General features: G+C 45.0%; 1 protein-coding gene across 1 annotated transcript; it reads right to left on the bottom strand.

Moving 5' to 3' along the window:
• Positions 1-485: 485 nt before the first annotated feature.
• Positions 486-19,542, bottom strand: LOC139455765 (sphingomyelin phosphodiesterase-like). The gene is made up of 13 exons (XM_071237307.1): positions 19,421-19,542; positions 15,533-15,784; positions 14,517-14,681; positions 12,250-12,373; positions 10,621-10,727; positions 9,279-9,448; positions 8,041-8,151; positions 6,118-6,286; positions 5,443-5,525; positions 4,457-4,649; positions 3,406-3,498; positions 2,134-2,228; positions 486-640 (listed from the first exon to the last, which is right to left on the bottom strand). The coding sequence occupies exons 1-13, from the start codon at positions 19,505-19,507 to the stop codon at positions 526-528; spliced, it is 1,764 nt and encodes a 587-aa protein (XP_071093408.1). The 5' UTR covers positions 19,508-19,542; the 3' UTR covers positions 486-525.
• Positions 19,543-22,753: the final 3,211 nt, after the last annotated feature.

Genomic DNA, 22,753 nt, shown 5'->3' on the forward strand with positions numbered 1-22,753 from the left:
ATAATTTCTTAGGTCAGGTGAAGTCAGGTATAACGTCACGTCTAAGATTATTTCACCTATATAGCGACGTGCATGCACGTGTGCTAGCGCCAGACTACTGAGATACCACAGTTTAACAAAGATACCCCACTCGTCCCACATGATACTGACCCCGTGCCGATCAGTCCCTGTTTTATCCCTTAATGCCGACTGCTAGCCAAGGTAACAACAAGTACCGTCTTTTAACGCCTTTTGGTAAGACGCGGCCGGGGAATCAACCATCGACCCTCCGTTCTCCGGGCAGACGCTCTATCCACTAGACCATTGAGGTGGTCAATAACGTCTTAACTGAACAAAATATTTGAATACGTTAACTTTTTATATATATTTTATAATGGAATAGTCATCTTCTTGGATGCTCCAATACATATCATATTATTGTTTATTCACATTTCCCTTAACATGAGAAGGTCCCGGGCAAACAATATAACAAGCACAACGTCGAAAAAATATTTATTCGTTGTATCATACTATCTGCATCCGGTATCAAAGGTCACTGCAGAGCGCTGGGTCGCGTGACCTCCCGGTTTTCAGCTCGCACAACATCTTGGTTTTGCAATGACCAGTACAAGGGCCATTGTCTCGTAGTTTGTAAAACAGCCTACAACACAAACACAACTTGTTAATGTCGTTCCTGCAAGGAAGACTATTACATGCTTCACACAGAAGATAAAACAACTCTATAGTGACAACCAGACTACGTTAAATGGTGAGTATTGTGCATGTGTACCGAAACAGTTGAAAGAATAAAAGAGGCTGAAATTCACGTCAATTCTGTTCTCATTGATAATACCGCTACTTCAGAATAGCTATAATATTAGTAAGGCTAACAAAGAGCTACATAAGGGTGGGAATGACCTTGGAACATTATGCTAAAGTACTCATGGAAATGAAAAAAAACTGTTTTGCTGGATTTAATAATATACACAAAGCATTAGGTAGATGTAAATACGAAATAACAAAACAACTGGAAAAGTACTTGTCTGGATTTGCTAGTTTTATCTCAGTGCTCGATACAAAATGTAATTTACAGGAGGTAATTTGTAGGCACTTTCAACATTCAAAAATAAATAAAGTCCAAATTGACATGGCCGAAACAGGCTATAGGCATTATGCAAATAAGCCTTGGAAAAAAGTTATCCAAACAACAATAAAAATAAAAGCTCTGTTTATGTACATAATAATAATGACATGTAAGTTGTTGTTTGAGAAGGGAATATGTTACTTTTACGTTCTGATATTTTGACGATGATTCACTATCCCACAATGCCACTCACAAATCACTAACTACTGACAAATCACATGCACGTGGGATTCAGGCACCTGTTTACACCTGTCGTCAAGGTGTCATAGGTTATGAACATTCACCTTGATCTACTAACACCTGGTTATGCTGAGTTTCACAATAGTCTGTTTTGTTCATATTTTTACACACTTTTACGTGTAAAAAGACATAAAAACCTTTGATACGCTGTATTTGTGCCAAGGCCCAGTTAGTACTAATTGAGTTGTTTGAATATTTATATATTTTGTATATTAACTGCATTTATTCAAAATCTGAGATGGAAAAAACAGGGTTTTTTCATTTCTGAGAGTAGTTTAATGTCCGAATTCGAACTCCGCCCTGGGCTTAACGATCCCTTGTCCCTAGTCTACTCTTGTGAGCAGACGACACAGTCGAAGAACATGCACGTTTGCTCCTCTATAGACGCTACAATATCACCTTGGCCCGAGATCTTAGCACTGTGATTATTGTGAGGCTGTAAATTATACCTGTTGCAGTAGCCCTCTCCGTACGCTTTGTGAGTGAGTGAGTATGGTTTAAGCCGCTTTTAGCAATATTCCAGCAATATCACGGCGGAGACACCCGAAATGGGCTTCATACATTGTACCTATGTCGGGAATCGAACCCGGGTCTTCGGCGTGACGGACTAACGCTTTAACCACTAGGCTACCCGACCGTTTTGTGAGAGGTAGCCCTGGTGAACATAAGGCACGGAGCTTGGATAAAGAATGGGGTGATTAACATGTGAAGCAGTATGTGCTTGTGTCTAGCAGTAACTTCAAACGAAACTTGTATAAGGCAGTTCGTACTTGTAAAATTTCTGGAACACCGTGTCGTCATCCCTCATCCTGTAGATGAGGTCACTCCAGTCTCGGGGGTACAGCCCCGTCATGTTGTAGTCGCTCTGGAGGAGATGGAGGAAAAACAGGAGTAGATGTAGTAGAAGGAGGAGATGGCGTGGAAGATGTAAGTAGATATGAGTGATAGGAGGAGAGGAAGTGGTATACGGCAGTAGATGGAGTAGGGGGAGTAGGATTAACAGGAGTAGTGTTGGTGTTTGTGGTAGTAGTAGTAGTCGTCGTGGTGATGGTGGTAGTAGATGTAGTTGGAGAAGAAGAGGTGTGAAATGGGGTTTAACGTCGCGTCCAAGATTATTGCACTTATATAGCGACGTGCATGTACGTGTGTGTGTGGCTGCTTGTACTAGTCCGGACTGATGCCGATCTATAGTGCTAGCTCACTGAGATACCATGCCGCAGTTTAACATGAATACCCCACTCAGACACAGTATACTGACTCCGAGCCGACCAATCCTTGTTTTAGCCCCTTAATGCCGAGCGCCAGACAGGGTAACAACAAGTACCATCTTTTAACGTCTTTTCGTATGACGCGGCCGGGGATCGAACCCCGGACCTTCCGCTCTCTGGGCGGACGCTCTACCACTTGACCACGGAGGCGGTCTGGAGAAGAAGAAGGGTGGTTTTTCTAGTAAATGTTGGAGAAGGAGGACGGGAGGACGGTGGGAAATAGTAGTAGGAGGAGGAGAGGAGGAGGTGGAAGAGGATGAGGAGGAGGAGGAGGAGGAGGATGGTTAGCAGTAGGTGTATCATTTCTTTTAGAAAACTGTCTATATATTGATGTTCGATGGTTGGAACATCCGGATGATGACACACAGCCAAACTGTTTTAGTCCGGACCCTGTGTATCCGGACGATGTAGACGAGAACTCAATACTTCCCAAACTCTTCATGGTCCAATCGGAATTAGCTTATGCATTGTGGACTGATCGTCTCGAAATACACATTACAGTGATACCTCGTTAATCCGGACCCCGTTAATCCAAACTGACGAGACGATCACAGCTGGGAACATTTACAGTATACAAAGTGACATCAACTCATAACCAGAAATCGTTAATACGTACATTTCAGAGAAAGATACCATCCGGATTAACGGGGTTTCAATGTATTCGATATGTGTGAGATGGTCGCATTATGGAGGTATCACTTTATCACTACCATATTCAAACGAATTGTTAGTTCCTGGAAATGTCCAGTAAATGGAAGAAGATATCTAGCTCACCTTGGCTGTATACTCGAGCAGCCATACAGGTGCCGCCTGACCTTTGTTGGCAGTCGCGATGTCAGTGTAGTAAGTTTCAAAGTCCAGTACCGCCTTTGTTCAAATAAACAATGGTTGGTTTTACACAATATGCCATTACATTATTTAGAACATAATTTGTGATATGTATTAGATTGCAGTGATGTCAGATTCATAAGTTCCGTTTTTGCATTGTCGTGGAATTTTAATTTATTATCAGAGAACAAATCGCAAAATATGAGTTACGTCTCGTGTGAACATATGGAAGATACCGGCAGTATGCATCTGAGTGTGTGACAAGAGTGCTCACTGTTCAAACTACCACAAATATGTTCCCTTGAAGATCCGTGTTAGAATAGGTCTTCAGACAACCATACTTGCCGTAAGAGATGGCTATGCTTGCTGTAAGAGGCGACTAACGTGAGACGGTCAGGCTCGTTGACCTGGTTGATGCACTTCATCGTATCCCAATTGCGTAGATCGATGCTCATGACATTAATCACTGGATTGTCTGTCCAGACTCGATTATTTAAAGACCGCCGCCATACAGCTAGTATATTGCTGAGTGCGGCGTTAAATAACAAACAAAAAACCAACCACGAATATGTCGATACAGCCGGATTCGAACCGTTCATAGGTTTCTGACACGCCTAATGGACTTAAGATGTTAAAATAAATTGTCTTTATCACACAATATAAGAATATGTAAAACCAGAGACCATATTTATGTTCTCTGGCAAAAAACATTTCGTTATGTCCAGGAATTATCTCGCTCTTTATTGTCAAATACCATTGGAGTTAGTGAGTGAGTTTTTATTTTACGTCACATCAGCAATATCGTGACAAAATCTCCCAAACAGTCTCTTATTGTTACAGCTGCTTCGACACCAATAATTTAGGGAGTTTGCCCGATTATCACGGCAAAATAAGTACCATAGGGTATCATTCTATCAATGTTCGTCCTGCCTGCTTCTTCAAAACAACCAGATACTGGGCTTTGTGTTAATTATGTCATCATTAACGTGTATCTCACCCAGGAACTTGTCTTATAGTTTCCGTCCATGGTATAAATCCTGTAACTAGGGTTCAGGTCACCGCGGGTGGTCACGCCTCCCATGACGTAGCCGATGCTGGTTGGTCGAGTGAAGTTGACGTCATCATAGAACACCTCAAACTGGTCCTTGTGTGTGTGTCCGTAGAACTGAGCCATTATGGTGCTCTCGTACCTGTATGGACACAATGGTTTACTGATTGGCTTCACAACGCTTTCATCATGGCGGAACACCACGGAGTGGTTGAACATACTGGACCCATATCTGAACTGAAGTCAAGTCTCCGACGTGACATGCTAGCCCAAACGGAAATTAGTCATATTAAAACAAACGCGTCGCATATTGTATTTGCTTTTTTTCTCTGAGAAATTGATTATTTTCCTACAAAACTGGATTAGTTTGCATGGTTGATATCGGTACAGCGACATGCAGTCAGGCAGGTCACACATTGTTACCAAGCAGTCCTGGCTTTAAAGTGTTCACTGGGTACTAAGACTTATTTGTCCCCGTAATCGAGGTTGTGAATCACTAATTTCATTAAAATCAGATGGTTACCGCTTCTCAAAGAACTGAGGACATCCCATTACGGGTTGCGTCGGAAAGAACTTTTGCAAACTTTGACTGACTAATGAAATGGCTTACAGGAAGTCGGCATTAGCCAATCAGAATGCAGCTTTCTCGAGGTTTACAACATAAGTTTCAAAATTTCGAATTCGCTTTGTTTATCCCATTGAAGCGACAGATGGATGACGATTTTGACGTGATCTGTCGTACAGCTAGTAATGGTCGCTCGGAATGCATCGTGTTTACTTTTTCGAGGGTGTATAATTAGAAAACACATTCGGACTTTCACTTTCGCGATCTCGTAAGCGCTGTTGTTGATCGAATAACTAGTTCTGTAAAGGGATGTCCTCCGATTTCTGTCTAGCGGTAACGAGCACTAAGCTCTGATTGGTGAACCAGTAACCTGTTGACTATTCGGTAGTAGTTCCAGCTCCAGGGCTTCAGACAGTTGTCCTTCCCGGGGGGAATGTGCGTGAGAATGAACACCTGAAAGAGGAGATTTATATCAAAACGGCGTCTAAAACGTGGGACCAAATACTTAAAATCGCAATTAAAATCCATAACCACTAATAAGGCATTCTCGGTATCGGAACTACAATAATCTTTGACAAAAATTGGCTGTGTGCAAGCATCTGAACTACTGTAACATAGGCATATACGTCAAAGGTGTTTACAAAACTTGATATCATGTGAAGTCTAATACTGAATGCAACATCTAACACATACTTATTCTTCATAACATTAAAAAATAAGAATCTCGCGAATGTGAGGCTAAGGTGATTCAACTGTGCATCAGTAATATCATTGGCTCTCTATAGCACATTTGAAATACTTATACCTTATAACATGGAAATATTGTCGATAAAAAAGCTGTTGCAGTTTAGGAGAATTACAATTTGTTGATAATATTTATGTTAAAAATTAACGGTAATAATTCATTTTTAAGTGACTTGATAAATATCCAAAATGAATGCAAGTACACTACACGAAGATAATTATCTGGTCAAGAAACTATATTAAAATAAATGAGTGTGGTTCCAAGAGCCAGCGCATTGTCTAGTGATGTCACGTGATCAACCTTTTCCCCGGCGTCCTCCGCCTCCTGCAGCACGTGGGTGAGCCATGTCAGCTGGTCTGCTGGGTCCGTCCTGTTGAGAAGGAGCCACCAGTTGCCCTGGTTGCAGTAGTTGGTGTTGATGGAGACGATGCGGAACCCGGGGTAGGGAGAGACGCTGTAGTAGGCACCCCTAGAAAACAGAAGCTGAATTTACACAAAACGGTCGGGTAGCCTAGTGGTTAAAGCGTTTGCTCGTCATACCGAAGACCCGGGTTCGATTCCCGACATTGGTACAATGTGTGGAGTCCATTTCGGGTGTCCCCCGCCGTGATATTTCTGGAATATTGCTAAAAGCGGCGTTAAACCATACTCACTCACTCACTTGATTGCCACGATGTATTATGAAACAAATGGTGTATTATGTTTGCTCTTTAATGCCACATTTAACAATATTCCAGCTATATGACGGAGACCTATGAATAATCGAGTCTGGATCAGACAATCCAGTGATCGATATTGTGTATAACGATCTACCCCGTGAGGGACGAGGACACGAGCATGAACACCCGATTCATTTGATCGCCTCTTACGACCAGCATACATCTTGGCAGCGTCGACCTATTGTAACCCGGAATCCTTACGAGCCATGCGCATATATCGGTAACAATCTCATTAAAATAAGATCTTAGTTCCCGCTACCGCTTAACAAACATCTGAGGACATCCCATTTCGGGTCACGTCAGAACGACCTTTCGTCTGACCAATCAGAGCGTCCCTTCACAGATCCAGAAAGTGATAGTCAGAATGTGATTTCCAACCATGCAACCTGGAAAAGGTTAATACGGGGTATTCCCAACGACAGTTACGGACTGTTCGTCTATCTCTCGATTCAATGGTATAATGATTTGAAACGGAAGAGAATTCATATAGCACGTTTTCAAATTTTGAATCGATATTTTTTAAAGCGTAGTCGCCAGTTTGAAACAGAGCTCGAGGAGGCTGCTTTCTGATTGGCTAATGTCGACTTCCGGTTAGTCTTTTCGTTGGTCCGTCAAAGATCGGATCTTTGTTTTGCGTTAGCGAGAACTAAGGTCAGATTTCAATTAGATTGATATCGGTAATAGACAATTATTGTGAGTATACCCCAAGACTTCCCATAACACAAGGCGGATGTTACACAGGCCATTGACAATGTCGGTCAGGTTTAGGAATTTACAATCTAATTCCGACATTGGATGAATGTGTCAGGCTCTTGATTACAGTTACTCGCCTCTTTTTACAATATTTCAGTTAGACTACGCCGTGTTTAACGTGAGAAGTGTTTCAGGCTTTACAGGTTTAGCACTTTGGTGAATTCACAGGGTGAATATGGGATTGGATCCAATGATAATAGGAACCGGAGTCATAAAAGCAACGCAACCCTGCGAAGCGGATTACGGTCCCCTCCCGAAATATGAACAAGTAAACAAACATTGTATCCACTGCTATGTCATAAATACGTGAAAATCGTAATTCATCCTGATGGTTGATTTTAATTGCAATATACAGAGATTACTATATATACAGTGTATTGCTGCGCTTTAGACAAATTAGCCACAAATAAAACCGATGGCCTAAAATTCATAACGATGAAGAAATTAAGAGCCGTTGTCGTCACGCCCAGTCCGTTGATTTGAAACCAGAACTGTCACTTGAAGTAAGTGAGGATACAAAATACCTCAGCAACTGACCATCGTTATCAGATACCTGGATTTACTAGTTACACTAGTTCATGTGACTATCATGTTACATTTTACAATCTGGCGGCAATCGTGGCCCTTATCTAAGTGTTTCAATGTCATTTTTAGAGAAATCATGCAATACCAACGCCCGACTTATATGGTACTAACGGAATGAGCCAAGTGGACCCGTTTCTTGAAACTGGTTCGGGTGTTTGAGACTTACTTGAGAATTGTGTGTCTGGCATCTTCTGGGAGCCACGTTCCCCACGACTCCGCCAACACTGTGTACAGCCAGGAGATGGAGTTGTTGCCCGTCACTTCCGGTGGAGGGAAACTGAAAGTATCTGCTTGATGAAGGACTGGGGAATCGATATGGGTGAGTGAATGGCTTGGGTTTAACGCCGCTTTGAAGGGTGATTCAGATACATATATGACGGCGTGTCTGTTTCTTTGGGGGTGTGTGTGTGTGTGTGTGGGGGGGGGGGGGGGGGGGGGGGGGTTGGAAAACCCGGAGTGATGCTGGAAAATCTAAGATATTCGCTTCTTAGGTAAAACCCATGAGGACGAGTAAGGTGCTGACAAACCAAAGATCATAATCAAAGCGAATCGTGGATTCGAAACCACAATCATAATGATGCACACAGAATTGTGGCGCCTAAGACGGCTGGGCCACCCCGACCCGTGAAGATCCGGGGTAGAATAGGTATTCAGCAAACCCATCATTGTCGTAAGAGGCGATTAACGGATCGGGTGGTCTGGCTCGCTGACTTTCTTGATGCATATCATCGTATCCCAATGCGTGGGCCGATGCTCATGATATCAATCACTGGATTGTCTGGTCTAGATTTGATTATTTAGAGACCGCCGTCATACAACTGGAGTAAAGCAGCGTTAAACAACAAACGAAGAAACAAGAACTGGGCCACCCGTGCTCCAAATATGGATAAGAAAACAATATCTACATCGCTTTGCGTTTTCGTTCTCCTTAAAAAAACACACGCAGTCTACAAATTATATCAAAATGAGACCCGTGAAGATCCGGTGTAGAATAGGTCGTTAGCAACCCATACTTGCCGTAAAAGGCGACTACGCTTGTCGTAAGAGGCGACTAACGGGATCGGGAGGCTGACTTGGTTGATGCATGTCATCAATCCCAATTGCGTGGATCGATTCTCGTGATGTCAATCACTGGACTGTCTGGTCCAGACTCGTCATATAGCTGGAATATTGCCGAGTGCGGCGTTAAACAACAAACAAACAAACAAAATATAAAAAATGAGTGATTTTTCAACCCTAACACATTCGCATTCGCCCAGTGGTCCAAAGACGCTAAATCCTATGTTCTACCTTATGTTACGTAAAGTATTGATGTTTGTTACGCATAATTCTGGTAGCGTGGTAGTTATCTGTCTAGTGTCATCGGGTCTATTTGTGAGTACAGGCATGCTGGTGCTACTGTACCTGTTGACAGGTGCGCTCTCGTGGTTGCCGACACAGAAGTACACCTGTTTGCCTGGCAGGTGCTGGAGGAACAGCTTCGTCAGTCTCTGTGTGGCGGCGATCTGTTGGCTGCGCGTCTGGTTCCAAACATCGTGCGCCGGAATATCTCCAGTGAAGATAACAAAGTCAAACTGGAATGTGAACATTGTCGAGCTGGAATTTTCATGTACTCAAACTGGAATGAGAGCATAGTCCAACTGGAATTTTCATGTACTCAAACTGGAATGAGAGCATAGTCCAACTGGAATTATCATGTACTCAAACTGGAATGAGAGCATAGTCCAACTGGAATTGTCATGTACTCAAACTGGAATGAGAGCATAGTCCAACTGGAATTGTCATGTACTCAAACTGGAATGAGAGTATAGTCGAACTGGAATTGTCATGTACTCAAACTGGAATGAGAGCATAGTCGAACAGGAATTGTCATGTACTCAAACTGGAATGAGAGCATAGTCCAACTGGAATTGTCATGTACTCAAACTGGAATGAGAGCATAGTCCAACTGGAATTGTCATGTACTCAAACTGGAATGAGAGCATAGTCGAACTGGAATTTTCATGTACTCAAACTGGAATGAGAGCATAGTCCAACTGGAATTGTCATAAAGTTGAAATTGTCTCAGAGCAGTAAAACTGGTATGGTGGCTAACTCAAACTGGAGAACAAAATGGAACTGGAAATGTCCTAAAGTTGAAATGGAATTAGATCAGTCGAACTAGAATGGTAACAAAGTGCACCCGAATAAGCAAAATAGAATGATTGCATAGTCGAGCTGTAAGTGTGGTAAAATGTAACGTCATATATCTCAAATGGAATAGACATAAAATCAAACTGCAATAGTCCATAAGACAAACTGGAATGATAGTATAGACAAACTGGAATGATAGTACAGACCAACTGGAATGGTAGTACAGACGAACTGGAATGATAGCATAGACCAACTGGAATGATAGTACAGACCAACTGAAATGACAATATAGACCAACAGGAATAAAAAAAATGATATGAAACGAGGAACGGATAAGGGATATGGTAACCGCAATTATATCATCTGTTAACTGGAATTATTTCAGTTTAATATCACCTTTATCAATATTTTAGCAATATCAAGGTAGAGGACACCAATATTGAGGCTCGGAATAGAACCGAGCGTGGCATGACAAGAAAACGCTTCTCCTCCAAACTACGCCTCCGCCCCGCAAGTGAATGTACCTTGCATGTTATGGATATGAGGTATAATCATGTTCAGGGCTTATGCGATAGACATAATTACCCTGATCGAGTATAACGACTGCATATACCTGGTCCTTTATGGTGGCGAGATGTTGGAAGAGGGTGTTGACGAGGCTCATGGAAACGTCACACTCTCTGTAGTCTCCCCACCTGCCGGCGCCCGACACCCCCGGGGCTGTAAATATACAAGTTAGTGAGGGAGGGAGTGACGCTGCTTTGAACACTACTTAAGTTGTGTCAGCTGGTAGTTGTGGAAAGTTCGAAGTGACGTAGTGTCGTAATAATTTATTTTAGGTGAAAACTCACGTTCAAGATTATTGCACTTATAAAGCGAGGTGTGTTTGTACGTGTGAGAGCGTGCGCGTGTGAATGCACGTGTGTACGTACATGCACTTTTACTAGTTCGGGGTGCGGTCGGGTAGCCTAAAGCATTTGCTCGTCACGCCGAAGACCCGGGTTCGATTCCCGACATGGGTACAATGTGTGAAGCCCATTTCTGGGGTCCCCCGCCATGATATTGCTGGAATATTGCTAAAAGCGGCGTAAAACCGTACTCACTCACTCACTACTAGTTGGGACTAATGCCGCTTTTACAGTTCTAGCCCACTCAGGCACAGTATACTGACTCCGATACAACCAGTCCGAGCACCTTTCAGGGTAACAACAATTCCCATCTTTTAACGACTTAAAACGCGGCCGGGGATTGAACGACTCACCTTCGGTTTAACGCCGCTTTTAACAGTATTCCAGTTATATCACGGCGTGCCAGCTTAATGTGGGAGGAAAGCCCGAAGGGATGCAGGTCTTTACCACTTTGGTGAAACCCACGAGCACGGGTATGGTGCTGACAAACCTAAAATTTTACTCGGGGCGAACCGGGATTCGAAACCACAATCATAGGTTTCTGGCGTGTCCGAGGGACGCAACTCTGCACAGCGAATTGCGACGCCTTAGACGACTGGGCAACGCATGCCCCCACTCGTCTAAGGCACGACCCTATGTACGCGTGTTCGAATCCCAATTCACCCTTGATCCTTGATCTGTCAGCACATCATAACATGTGCTTGTGGATTCCACCAAAGAAGAAGACCTGCATCACTCGACCTGATCTATTCGCCCGCATGAGGTGGGGTGAAATGGCGTTTAATGTCGCGTCGAATATTATTGCTCTTCTATAACGACGTGGCTGCTTGTCGTAGTCCGGACTAATTCGGGTTTTATAGTGCTAGTCCACTGAGATACCAACATGAATACCCCACTCAGACACTGTACCATCATTTATCGCACATGTCGATACTCCAATCAGAGAACGTTTCACAAAATCAATATCCACGACTGGTACACCTTCGTATGAAGGTGATGTATTGCTGCCTGTCTTTGTTGACACGAATGTGGCTTTTTCATCTTTTAAACCCCCAAACGATTGCCTATGTTTTTCGTGACAGGGATGAAATCGCGAATGTTTTCGTCATCTGATCAACAAGGTCGTCGACCAACGTAGTCGCCATCTTTGTAAAGCTATACGAGATAACTCCAATCTGATTGGATATTGCGTTTTCATTACAAGGGGCACAACTCATGATCTACGCGAGGGTCGAGCCAAGAAAGTAGCCTTGATGTGGCAAGGGTAGAAACTAGGCTTTGATATAGCCCAGTGTACACGCTTGCCTAGGGAAGATGTCGAGGATGGGCTGTACCTGGCTTGCCGTCGTTGGAGCGGCAGCAGACGGGCTCCCCGCAGTCGGTGTTGGAGCCCACCTCGTACATAAGGTCGATGTGGATGTCGGTCAGGTGGAGCATCCGCAACTTGGGAGAAGATGGCTGCGGAGGAAACACCCTGACATTACACGTGGGGGAGACTGCTGGAGAAACACCCTGATATCACACGTGGGGGAGATGGCTGAAGAAACACCCTGATATGACACGTGGGGGAGATGGCTGGAGAAACACCCTGATATGACACATGGGAGAGATGGCGGGAGAAACACCCTGATATTACAAGTGGGGGAGAGAAACACCCTGATATTACACGTCGGGGAGATGGCTGGAGAAACACCCTGATATGACACGTGGGGGGGGGGGGGGGGGGGGGGCGGCTGCAGAAACACCCTGATATGACACGTGGGGGGAGATGGCTGAAGAAACACCCTGATATGACACGTGGGGGGAGATGGCTGAAGAAACACCCTGATATGACACGTGGGGGAGATGGCTGAAGAAACACCCTGATATGACACGTGGGGGGAGATGGCTGGAGAAACACCCTGATATGACACGAGGGGGGAGATGGCTGAAGAAACACCCTGATATGACACGTGGGGGAGGCGGCTGGAGAAACACCCTGATATGACACGTGGGGGGAGATGGCTGGAGAAACACTCTGATATGACACGAGGGGGGAGATGGCTGAAGAAACACCCTGATATGACACGTGGGGGGAGATGGCTGGAGAAACACCCTGATATGACACGTGGGGGAGATGGCTGGAGAAACACCCTGATATTACACGTGGGGGGAGATGGCTGGAGAAAACACCCTGATATGACACACGTGGGGGGGGGGGGGGGGTGGAGATGGCTGGAGAAACACCCTGATATGACACGGGGGGGGGGGGGGAGATGGCTGGAGAAACACCCTGATATTACACGTGGGGGGAGACTGCTGGAGAAAAACCCTGATATGACACGTGGGGGAGATGGCTGAAGAAACACCCTAATATGACACGTGGTGGGGAGATGGCTGGAGAAAAACCCTGATATGACACGTGGGGGGAGATGGCTGGAGAAAAACCCTGATATGACACGTGGGGGAGATGGCTAAGAAACACCCTGATATCACACGTGGGGGGAGACGGCTGGAGAAACACCCTGATATCACACGTGGGGGGAGACTGCTGGAGAAACACCCTGATATGACACGTGGGGGAGGCGGCTGGAGAAACACCCTGATATGACACGTGGGGGGAGATGGCTGGAGAAACACTCTGATATGACACGAGGGGGGAGATGGCTGAAGAAACACCCTGATATGACACGTGGGGGGAGATGGCTGAAGAAACACTCTGATATGACACGTGGGGGGAGATGGCTGGAGAAACACCCTGATATTACACGTGGGGGGAGATGGCTGGAGAAACAACCTGATATGACACGTTGGTGGGGGAGATGGCTGAAGAAACACACTGACATTACACGTGGGGGAGATGGCTGAAGAAACACCCTGATATGACACGTGGGGGAGATGGCTGGAGAAACACCCTGATATTACACGTGGGGGAGATGGCTGAAGAAACACCCTGATATGACACGTGGGGGGAGATGGCTTGAGAAACACCCTGATATGACACGTGGGGGGGGGAGATGGCTGGAGAAACACCCTGATATTACACGTGGGGGGAGATGGCTGGAGAAAAACCCTGATATGACACGTGGGGGAGATGGCTGAAGAAACACCCTGATATCACACGTGGGGGGAGACTGCTGGAGAAACACCCTGATATCACACGTGGGGGGAGACTGCTGGAGAAACACCCTGATATCACACGTGGGGGAGATGGCTGAAGAAACACCCTGATATTACACGTGGGGGGAGACTGCTGGAGAGACACCCTGATATCACACGTTGGGGAGATGGCGGGAAAAACACCCTGATACATATGTCAGGAATATTATCTCGGTTAACCAGACACGCAAGAAAATTATGATTTAGTGTAACGAGTGCTTCATAATCCTCTTTTAATCATCAGATAACAAGTTGCTTTATCTGTAACATCTTATCCCCGCTGAGTGATGGCGGTCGTGGTGGTACTATGGGATTGTAGACCCATGAATCCCATATTAATTACATATTTTGGTAAAACCAGATATCAGAAACGAAAGCTCTTTGCGTACAGATCTGACAAACGATTTATAGAAAGAATTGTACTGGGGGACAATCTGATTGTACCGAGCGTGCTATAACTTACAGCGGGTGGTCGTGGAGGTAGTACTGGGGGTTTAGGTGTTGAGGGCAGGGAGACGTTCCACCACTGGTCGGGGTTGTAGGGGATGTCGCAGGAGGGTCCCATGATGATGCCGCACACCTCCGTCGGCGACAGTGCAAGCTGGCCCACCACACCCAGCACCTCATCCTGCACAGATACATCACTTGCATCGTCACTGAGCAAACATCAGCGTTCACCGATCTATGATTAATAATGACTAGGGCGTTATATATGTATCTTCCATTTGGTAGTAGTTGTTATAGCAGTTGTAGAAGTAGTTGTAGTAGTAGTAGTAGCAGTAGTAGTAGTAGTAGTAGTAGTAGTAGTAGTGGTAGTGGTAGTGGTAGTAGTAGTAGTAGTAGTAGTAGTAGTCGTAGTAGTAGTAGCAGTAGCAGTAGTGGTAGTAGCAGAAGTAGTAGTAATAGTAGTAGTAGTAGTAGTAGTAGTAGTAGTAGTAGTAGTAGTAGTAGTAGTAGTAGTAGTAGTAGTGTAGTTTAAGTGGTAGTAGTAGTGGTTGCGGTGGTAGTAGTAGTTGCGGTAGTAGTAGAAACAGTAGCAGTAGCAGTAGTAGTAGTAGTGTAGATATAAGCGGTAGTAGTAGTAGTAGTTGCGGCAGTAGTAGTAGTAGTAGTAGTAGCAGCAGTAGCAGTAGTAGTAGTCGTAGTAGTAGTAGTAGTAGTAGTAGTAGTAGTAGTAGCAGTAGCAGTAGCAGTAGCAGCAGTAGTAGTAGTAGTAGTAGTAGTAGTAGTAGTAGTAGCAGGACAAGTAGCAGTAGTAGTGTAGATATAGTGGTAGTAGTAGTTGCGGTGGTAGTAGTAGTAGTAGCAGTACTAGTTGTAGACGTAGTCATTATTTGCTGTTGTTACATTGCAGTTCAGGCACACGTTTGTTCAAGTAATCAGCAGTGACAGTGTTTGGTCCAGTGCCCGACACCGGACCTCGAGTGGACACAGGCACCTGTCAGGTGACATCTCATATACCAAGGTACAACACATTACCTTGAACTCTCGAGTGGCAAGTCTACAGATTCTGTCTGAGGCAGACTTCAGGTCGATGCAGAGATGGGTGGCGAGGGTCACGATTTCGTCCTGGGTCTTGCCCTTCTGGAACCAGAGCTGTATGAAGGTGACGTAGACCTCGCACATGTCGCACACGATGTTCTTGTTGACGCCATCGTTGTCTTCATCAAACGGATGAACACCTGGTATCACCTTTGACGCTAGCTTGTCGAGAAGCTCCCGGGGTGGGTACTGGGTTGAAACAGATGGGGTTGGGTAGATGGTAAGGATAACGTAGTGTGGGCGTATCATAGTGAGTGAGTGAGTGAGTCCACCACTCCAACAATAACACCCCAGCAATAATAACCAACAATACCACGCACACAACAAAACTACGCACACAACACCCCAACAATACCACGCCTACCCAACAATACCACGCCACCCCAACAACACCGCTCAAACAATACCAAGCCATCCCAACAACAGCACCCCGATAACACCACGCCACCCCGATAACAGCACCCCAACAATACCACGCCGTCCCAACAACCGCACACCGATAACAACACCCCAACAATACCACGCCACCCCAACAACAGCACCCAGATAACAACACCCCAACAATACCACGCCACCCCAACAACAGCACACCGATAACAACACCCCAACAATACCACGCCACCCCAACAACAGCAAACCGATAACAACACCCCAACAATACCACGCCACCCCAACAACAGCAAACCGATAACAACACCCCAACAATACCACGGCACCCCTACAACAGCACCCCGATAACAACACCCCAACAATACCACGCCACCCCTACAACAGCGTCCCGACAACACTACGCCAACAATACCACGCCACTCCAACAACAGCGCCCCGATAACAGCACCCCAACAATACCACGCCACCTCTACAATACCACGCCACCCCGATAACAACACCCCAACAATACCACGCCGACCCTACAACAGCACCCGATAACAACACCCCAACAATACCACGCCACCCCAACAACAGCAAACCGATAACAACACCCCAACAATACCACGGCACCCCTACAACAGCACCCCGATAACAACACCCCAACAATTCCACGCCACCCCTACAACAGCGTCCCGACAACACTACGCCAACAATACCACGCCACTCCAACAACAGCGCCCCGATAACAGCACCCCAACAATACCACGCCACCTCTACAATACCACGCCACCCCGATAACAACACCCCAACAATACCACGCCGACCCTACAACAGCACCCGATAACAACACCCCAACAATACCACGCCACCCCAACAACAACACACCCCAAAAGAAAACCCCAACAATACCACGCCACCCCAACAACAGCACTCCGACAATAACACGCCACCCCAACAAAAACACGCCACCCCAACAAAAACACGCCACCCCAACAATACCACGCCACCCCAACAACAACACACCCCAAAAGAAAACCCCAACAATACCACGCCACCCAAACAACAGCACCCCGACAATAACACGCCACCCCAACAATACCACGCCTCCCCAACAATACCACGCCACCCCAACAATACCACGCCACTCCAACAACAGCACCCCGACAATAACACGCCACCCAAACAACAGCACCCCGACAATAACACGCCACCCCAACAATACCACGCCTCCCCAACAATACCACGTCACTCCAACAATACCACGCCACTCCAACAATAGCACCCCAACAATAACACGCCACCCCAACAATACCACGCCACCCCAACAACAACACACCCCAAAAGAAAACCCCAACAATAACACGCCACCTCAACAACAGGACCCCAACAATACCACGCCAACAAAAACACGCCATCCAACAAAAACACGCCTGCCCAACAAAAACACGCCACCCCAACAATACCACGCCACCCCAACAAAAACACGCCACCCCAACAACAGCGCCCCGACAACACCACGCCAACAATGCCACCAGATTCGTCATTTGAGGTAATATTGCACACTGACATCCATACACGGACGAACTATAGGGCACATAATAGTATTGATCAGGTAAACTGGTGATCGATAATGTGAGCACCGATATAACGCCTGATTTGGATGCCACGGCTAATTCAGCGTTCATCCAGTTCCAGGCATCCACTGCCGCTTGGCAGGCAGCTTGGCAGGCAGCTTGAGGTGTGTGCCCCTGCGAGAGCTGACAAAGATATTGGAACGCACACTGATCCTTTAGCCACGGCAATAACCCAGCGCCATGTGTATGGCATAGCATGTGGACATGCTGCAATATTGTGCTGTTGTTGTCAGCAGATTTGTTTGTTTGTTGTTTAACGACGCTCTTAGCAATATTCCTTCTATATGAAAGCAGTCTGTAAATGATCGAGTCTGGGCCAGACAATCCACTGACTGAGCATCGATCTACACAATTTGGATACGTTGACATGCATCAACCACATCAGCGAGCCTGACCACCCGATCCCGTTAGTCGCCTCGTACGATAAGCATAGTCGCCTTTTACGGCAAGCATGGGTTGCTGAAGACCTATTCCATCCCGGTTGTTGTCAATAGAAATAACCGTATAATGACTGACCGATCTTTATCATTCTCGATTATGTTTTTTTGGGAATAAATACGTTACTTTCTCAAATATTTTTTGAACAGGTAACAAAAAGGGCGATAATTTTTCCAGTTTTTCCTCATTTCTTTCATACAGTTTAGCTCTTTTGACGAATGAGTAGTAAAACAATGTATTTGACACAGTGCGAATCAAGGCTGATTTCGTTTGAACTTGATCAAGATGCTGCACTGCAGTCATTATTGACGAGGGTGCCGTTGTACGAAACACCCTTAGCTCTACCGCTGTCGTAGTATGTTAAAGTATGAATGTAATGATCACCTTAGCGCGACCTACGCACAGGCCTCGAGGAATACTGTTTAGTTCAAAGAACCAAGGGATTTAACTTAGTGTTAACTTGAACTATTAACTGCACATGGACTAAACATACAGTTTTATACACCTGGGGCGGTGAGGTTAATGCGTTCGCTAGTCATTTCATCATGCCCCACAATTCGTTTCTGATACAATTACGACCGTTTTGTTCAGTAAAGCTTTAACTTCCCAAACATACTCCAACAATACATAGAGCTGTTATCGCAGTCCAAAATCGGGAACGTACTGATATCGCAAAATGGTAAGGTCTTGTGGGGCACATGTGACTTCATCTTCCCGTTGCAAGAGTGTCCACTAGGTTATATCAAAACCTAGTTTCTCCTTTCATATAGGCCACCCTTAGCTCGGGAAGATGGGGCGAACCATTTGTCTGAAGGCGCCGCAATACGCTGTGAAAAGTTGTTTTTATACGTCGCGTCCCTTATGCGCGCTACATACAGCAGCGTTAATGTTTCCATCACTTTGGGCTTTCCTCCCACATCAAGGGGAGGTGAAATACACGTGTGTGTGTCTGTGTCTGTGTGTGTGTGTGTCTGTGTGTGTGTGTGTGTGTGCTAGTCCGGACTAAAGACGATTTTATAGTGCAAGTCCATTGAGATACCATGCCACTGTTTAACATGAATACCCCACTCAGACACAGTATACTGAATCCGAGCCAACAAGTCCTTGTTTTAGCCCCTTGATGCCGAGTAACAGGGAACTGGGTAATAACAAGTACCATCTTTTAACGTCTTTTGTATGACGTGGCCGGGAATCGAACCCGGACCTTCCACTCTCCGGACAGACGCTCAACCAGTTGACCACAGACCTATCTCCTCCCACAAGCTCACACCCGGTGAATTAACTAAAACACTTCACAGCAGCGTTAAACCCAACTCACCAGCTATATGATGTAGTACAACCATGCATGAAAGTTGTGATATGATCTGGCCTCAAACCTTACCTGACTACTGTCCCCGTGCAAGGACTCTCCCCAACACAAGCATACACAGACAGCGACCCCGACACTCAACAGATACGACCACGTCATCCTGATGAACTGTCCGAAATTCGGCAGATACACCTGGCCCTGGTTATCTAGACCAGCAGTGATACATACTACTATATCTGTCTGACCTCTAGGAGCAGATCAGTGAGCGTTCCATCACGGTATCTACATACATATCAATAATGAGGCTTATATATACGTTAGGGGCGGTTATGTTATTCACTTGAAAGTATTGTTTTGTGAAATCCCAAACTAAATATTAAGATAAAAATTGTCTACACAGTAAGAAACCTCCCTTCAAGGCATACTGACTGAATTTGGGATCTATTGTTACCATCTGAGCCCTGAACTTTTGAACGGCAATGAAAGTCTGAACATTGACAAATATGCTGAGTGAATGTTGTTTTATGGCAATCTGCATATTTCAGTTTTCATCATGGAGTTTGGCCAGCAAACGAAGCATGATCCCCAAGCAAGTACCATGACACATTTAACCTAAGAAGATTAGGGTTAGAATGGTCTTCTGCAACCCATGCTTGTCGTAAGAGATGACTAACAGGATTGGGTGGTCAGGCTGCCGACTTGGTTAATGCAAGTCATCGTATCCCAGTTTCGTGGGTGATACTCCTGATATCAATCACTGGATTGTCTGGTCGACTTGATCATTTACAGACTAACTTAATATAGCTGAAATATTCCTGAGTGCTGCATTAAACAACAAACAAACAAACAAACAAACAAACCAGTACACATTCAGCCAGCCACAGCCTGAGACCTTACAATATCTAGGTGTGAAATGGAGTTTAAAATTGCTTCCAAAATAACTGCACTTATATTGCAACTTGCAATTTTATAGTGCCAACCTACCAAGATACCATGCCACATTTTAAACATGGATACCCCACTCAGAAAAAGTATGTTGACGCCGGGTTTACTAATACTTGCTTTATTCCCTTAATGCTGAGCACCAGGCAGGATAACAAGTACCATCTTTTGATATGACACAGTTGGGGGATCACACCACCAACCTTCTGCTCTCTGGGCAGACACTCCAACCACTAGATCACAGCAGTGGAGGCCATCTTACAAAACTACAGGAGGTGAGGTGAAATGGGGTTTAATGTCGCGTCCAAGATTATTGCACTTATATAGCGATGTGCATGTATGTGTTTGTGTTTCTGCTTGTACTAGTCCGGAATGATGCCGATTTATAGTGCTAGCTCACCGAGATACCATGCTGCAGTTAAACATGAATACCCCACTCAGACACATTATACTGACTCCGAGCCGACCAGTCCTTGTTTTAGCCCCTTGTTTTAGACAGGGTAACAACAAGTACCATCTTTTAACGTCTTTTGGTATGACGCGGCCGGGGATCGAACCCCGGACCTTCCACTCTCCGGGTGGACGCTCTACCACTAGATCACGGAGGCGGTCACAAAACTACAGGTATCAAACTATGTTGTCAGCTGTATTAGCTGGTTGTACAGCTCCTTTCTTTCACAAAGAAGTCTCACTATTCAAGCCATATCCAGGATTATTCAACACCCTACACCTGGTCATGATGGCAGGCAAGTAACTCAATCGGACCACCCAATCCCCAATTCGGCAAGTTACAGCTTGCATGAGGTGCTGGGGACCAAATCTGACCTAGATTCCACAGGTTGAGCTGGCACAAATGGGAACACCAAAATTAAAGACTTTTGTCAACAACAAACACAGTTTTACGCCAAGTCCTGTATGGTTTTGACTGTTCACCCAAGGACATCCACAGATGGACTAGGCTTGTGTTTCCCCAGCCACTCTGAAGGAAGAGTAAAGATAACAAACTCTGTCTGAAATGGCAATTATTTATTCTATCATCCAACAAAAACCAAAAGATGTACAGATTTGAAACCATATTCAATTAAACCGCATACAATCTCAAAGAAGAAATGGAATAAAGTTTAAGTTGTATAACAACCCAAGGTTCATCAAAGTTCAAATCATCAATACTTAATTCATGAAACTTGATAAATGTGAAAAGACTATATACAAGCATAGAGCCTTACTATATACATCCCAGTATATGACACTCAGGTCATGTGAATCCGCAATGTGAACATCTGCGATAATAGACCTTGCACACAAGTGTTCCAGGCTGTTACTCTTAATAGTTCACACCTGTGATACACTTGTAATAGTCCATCACAGTCAGGTGAGGTGAAATGGGGTTTAATGTCGCATTCGAGACTTTTGCACTTATATAGTGACGTGCATGCATGTGTGTGTGGCTGCTTGTACTAGTCCAGACTAATGCCGATTTTATTGTGTTAGCCCACTGTAATAGCATGTCACAGTTCAACATAAATACTCCCCTCAGATACAGTAAACTGACCCCGACCCGACCAGTCCTTGTTTTAAACCCTTAATGCCGAGCGCCAGGCAGGGTAACAAGTTATTGTCTTTTGGTATGACACGTCTGGGGTTCCCCGGGTGGAAGCTCTCCACACCACCACGGAGGCAGTCTCATAACAGTGTTACAGGTAGTTATGTACCAACAGTTGTTATCTGTATTGCCACAATCATCTTACATATGGAATATAAGCATATATTATACAGGACTACATGCATAACAGGGCTTGATTTGGCTACATAAACATGCACCAGTGCAACCTGTGATGAAAAATGTAACCTAATATTTTTCTACATGCACCAAATGTATGTCAAGAAAATTCAAATCGGTGTCTGACTAACCCTTACTTGTCCACACACAAAATCAATCTTTGAACACACTCAGTATCTCTAAAGTTACAACACTACATCAATAATCCCTGTGTTGTATGTGTATAATTTGTAATGCTTTCTTAGGCATGACCTCAACCTGTGGATGCTTCAAGATAAATGTGCACATGTTCCTATGACCTGGAACTGTAATGCATCACTAATTTATGACACTGGCAGCAGACCGGCCGGTTTCAACTTTGATATATTCATGAGTCCAGGGCGCAACCTGGTACAAGTTAATCAAGTTCCTTAAATCGAGCCCTGTATAACCAGGACTGTAACAAGAATTCCCCAGTCATGGATGCAGCCAACATTGTTGTCTGTTTGGGGTGTTCAGGGATTTGCCCAAATGGGGCCTAAAGCATGCTAAATCAGCGGTCAGAAAAAAAGAACATTTGCATTTATTATTTGCCCTACTAATCCATCTCTGATTAGATTTTGATTGTTTGTTTTGTTGTTTAACGCCGCACTCAGAAATATTCCAGCTATATGACGGCAGTCTGTAAATAATTGAGTGACTGA

Source organism: Haliotis cracherodii, unplaced genomic scaffold (assembly GCF_022045235.1).
Source record: "Haliotis cracherodii isolate W230 unplaced genomic scaffold, xgHalCrac1.p SCAF_11, whole genome shotgun sequence".
NCBI lineage: Eukaryota > Metazoa > Mollusca > Gastropoda > Lepetellida > Haliotidae > Haliotis > Haliotis cracherodii.

Bases quoted from the DNA above. Each gene is read 5' to 3' on its own strand.
- LOC139455765 (XM_071237307.1), bottom strand. From the start codon at position 19,507: ATGACGTGGTCGTATCTGTTGAGTGTCGGGGTCGCTGTCTGTGTATGC. The intron at 6,287-8,040 runs GTAAGTCTCAAA...TCTGTTTTCTAG, and splicing joins GCCAGACACACAATTCTCAA to GGGTGCCTACTACAGCGTCT. The intron at 5,526-6,117 runs GTTGATCACGTG...CTCCTCTTTCAG, and splicing joins CGGAGGACGCCGGGGAAAAG to GTGTTCATTCTCACGCACAT.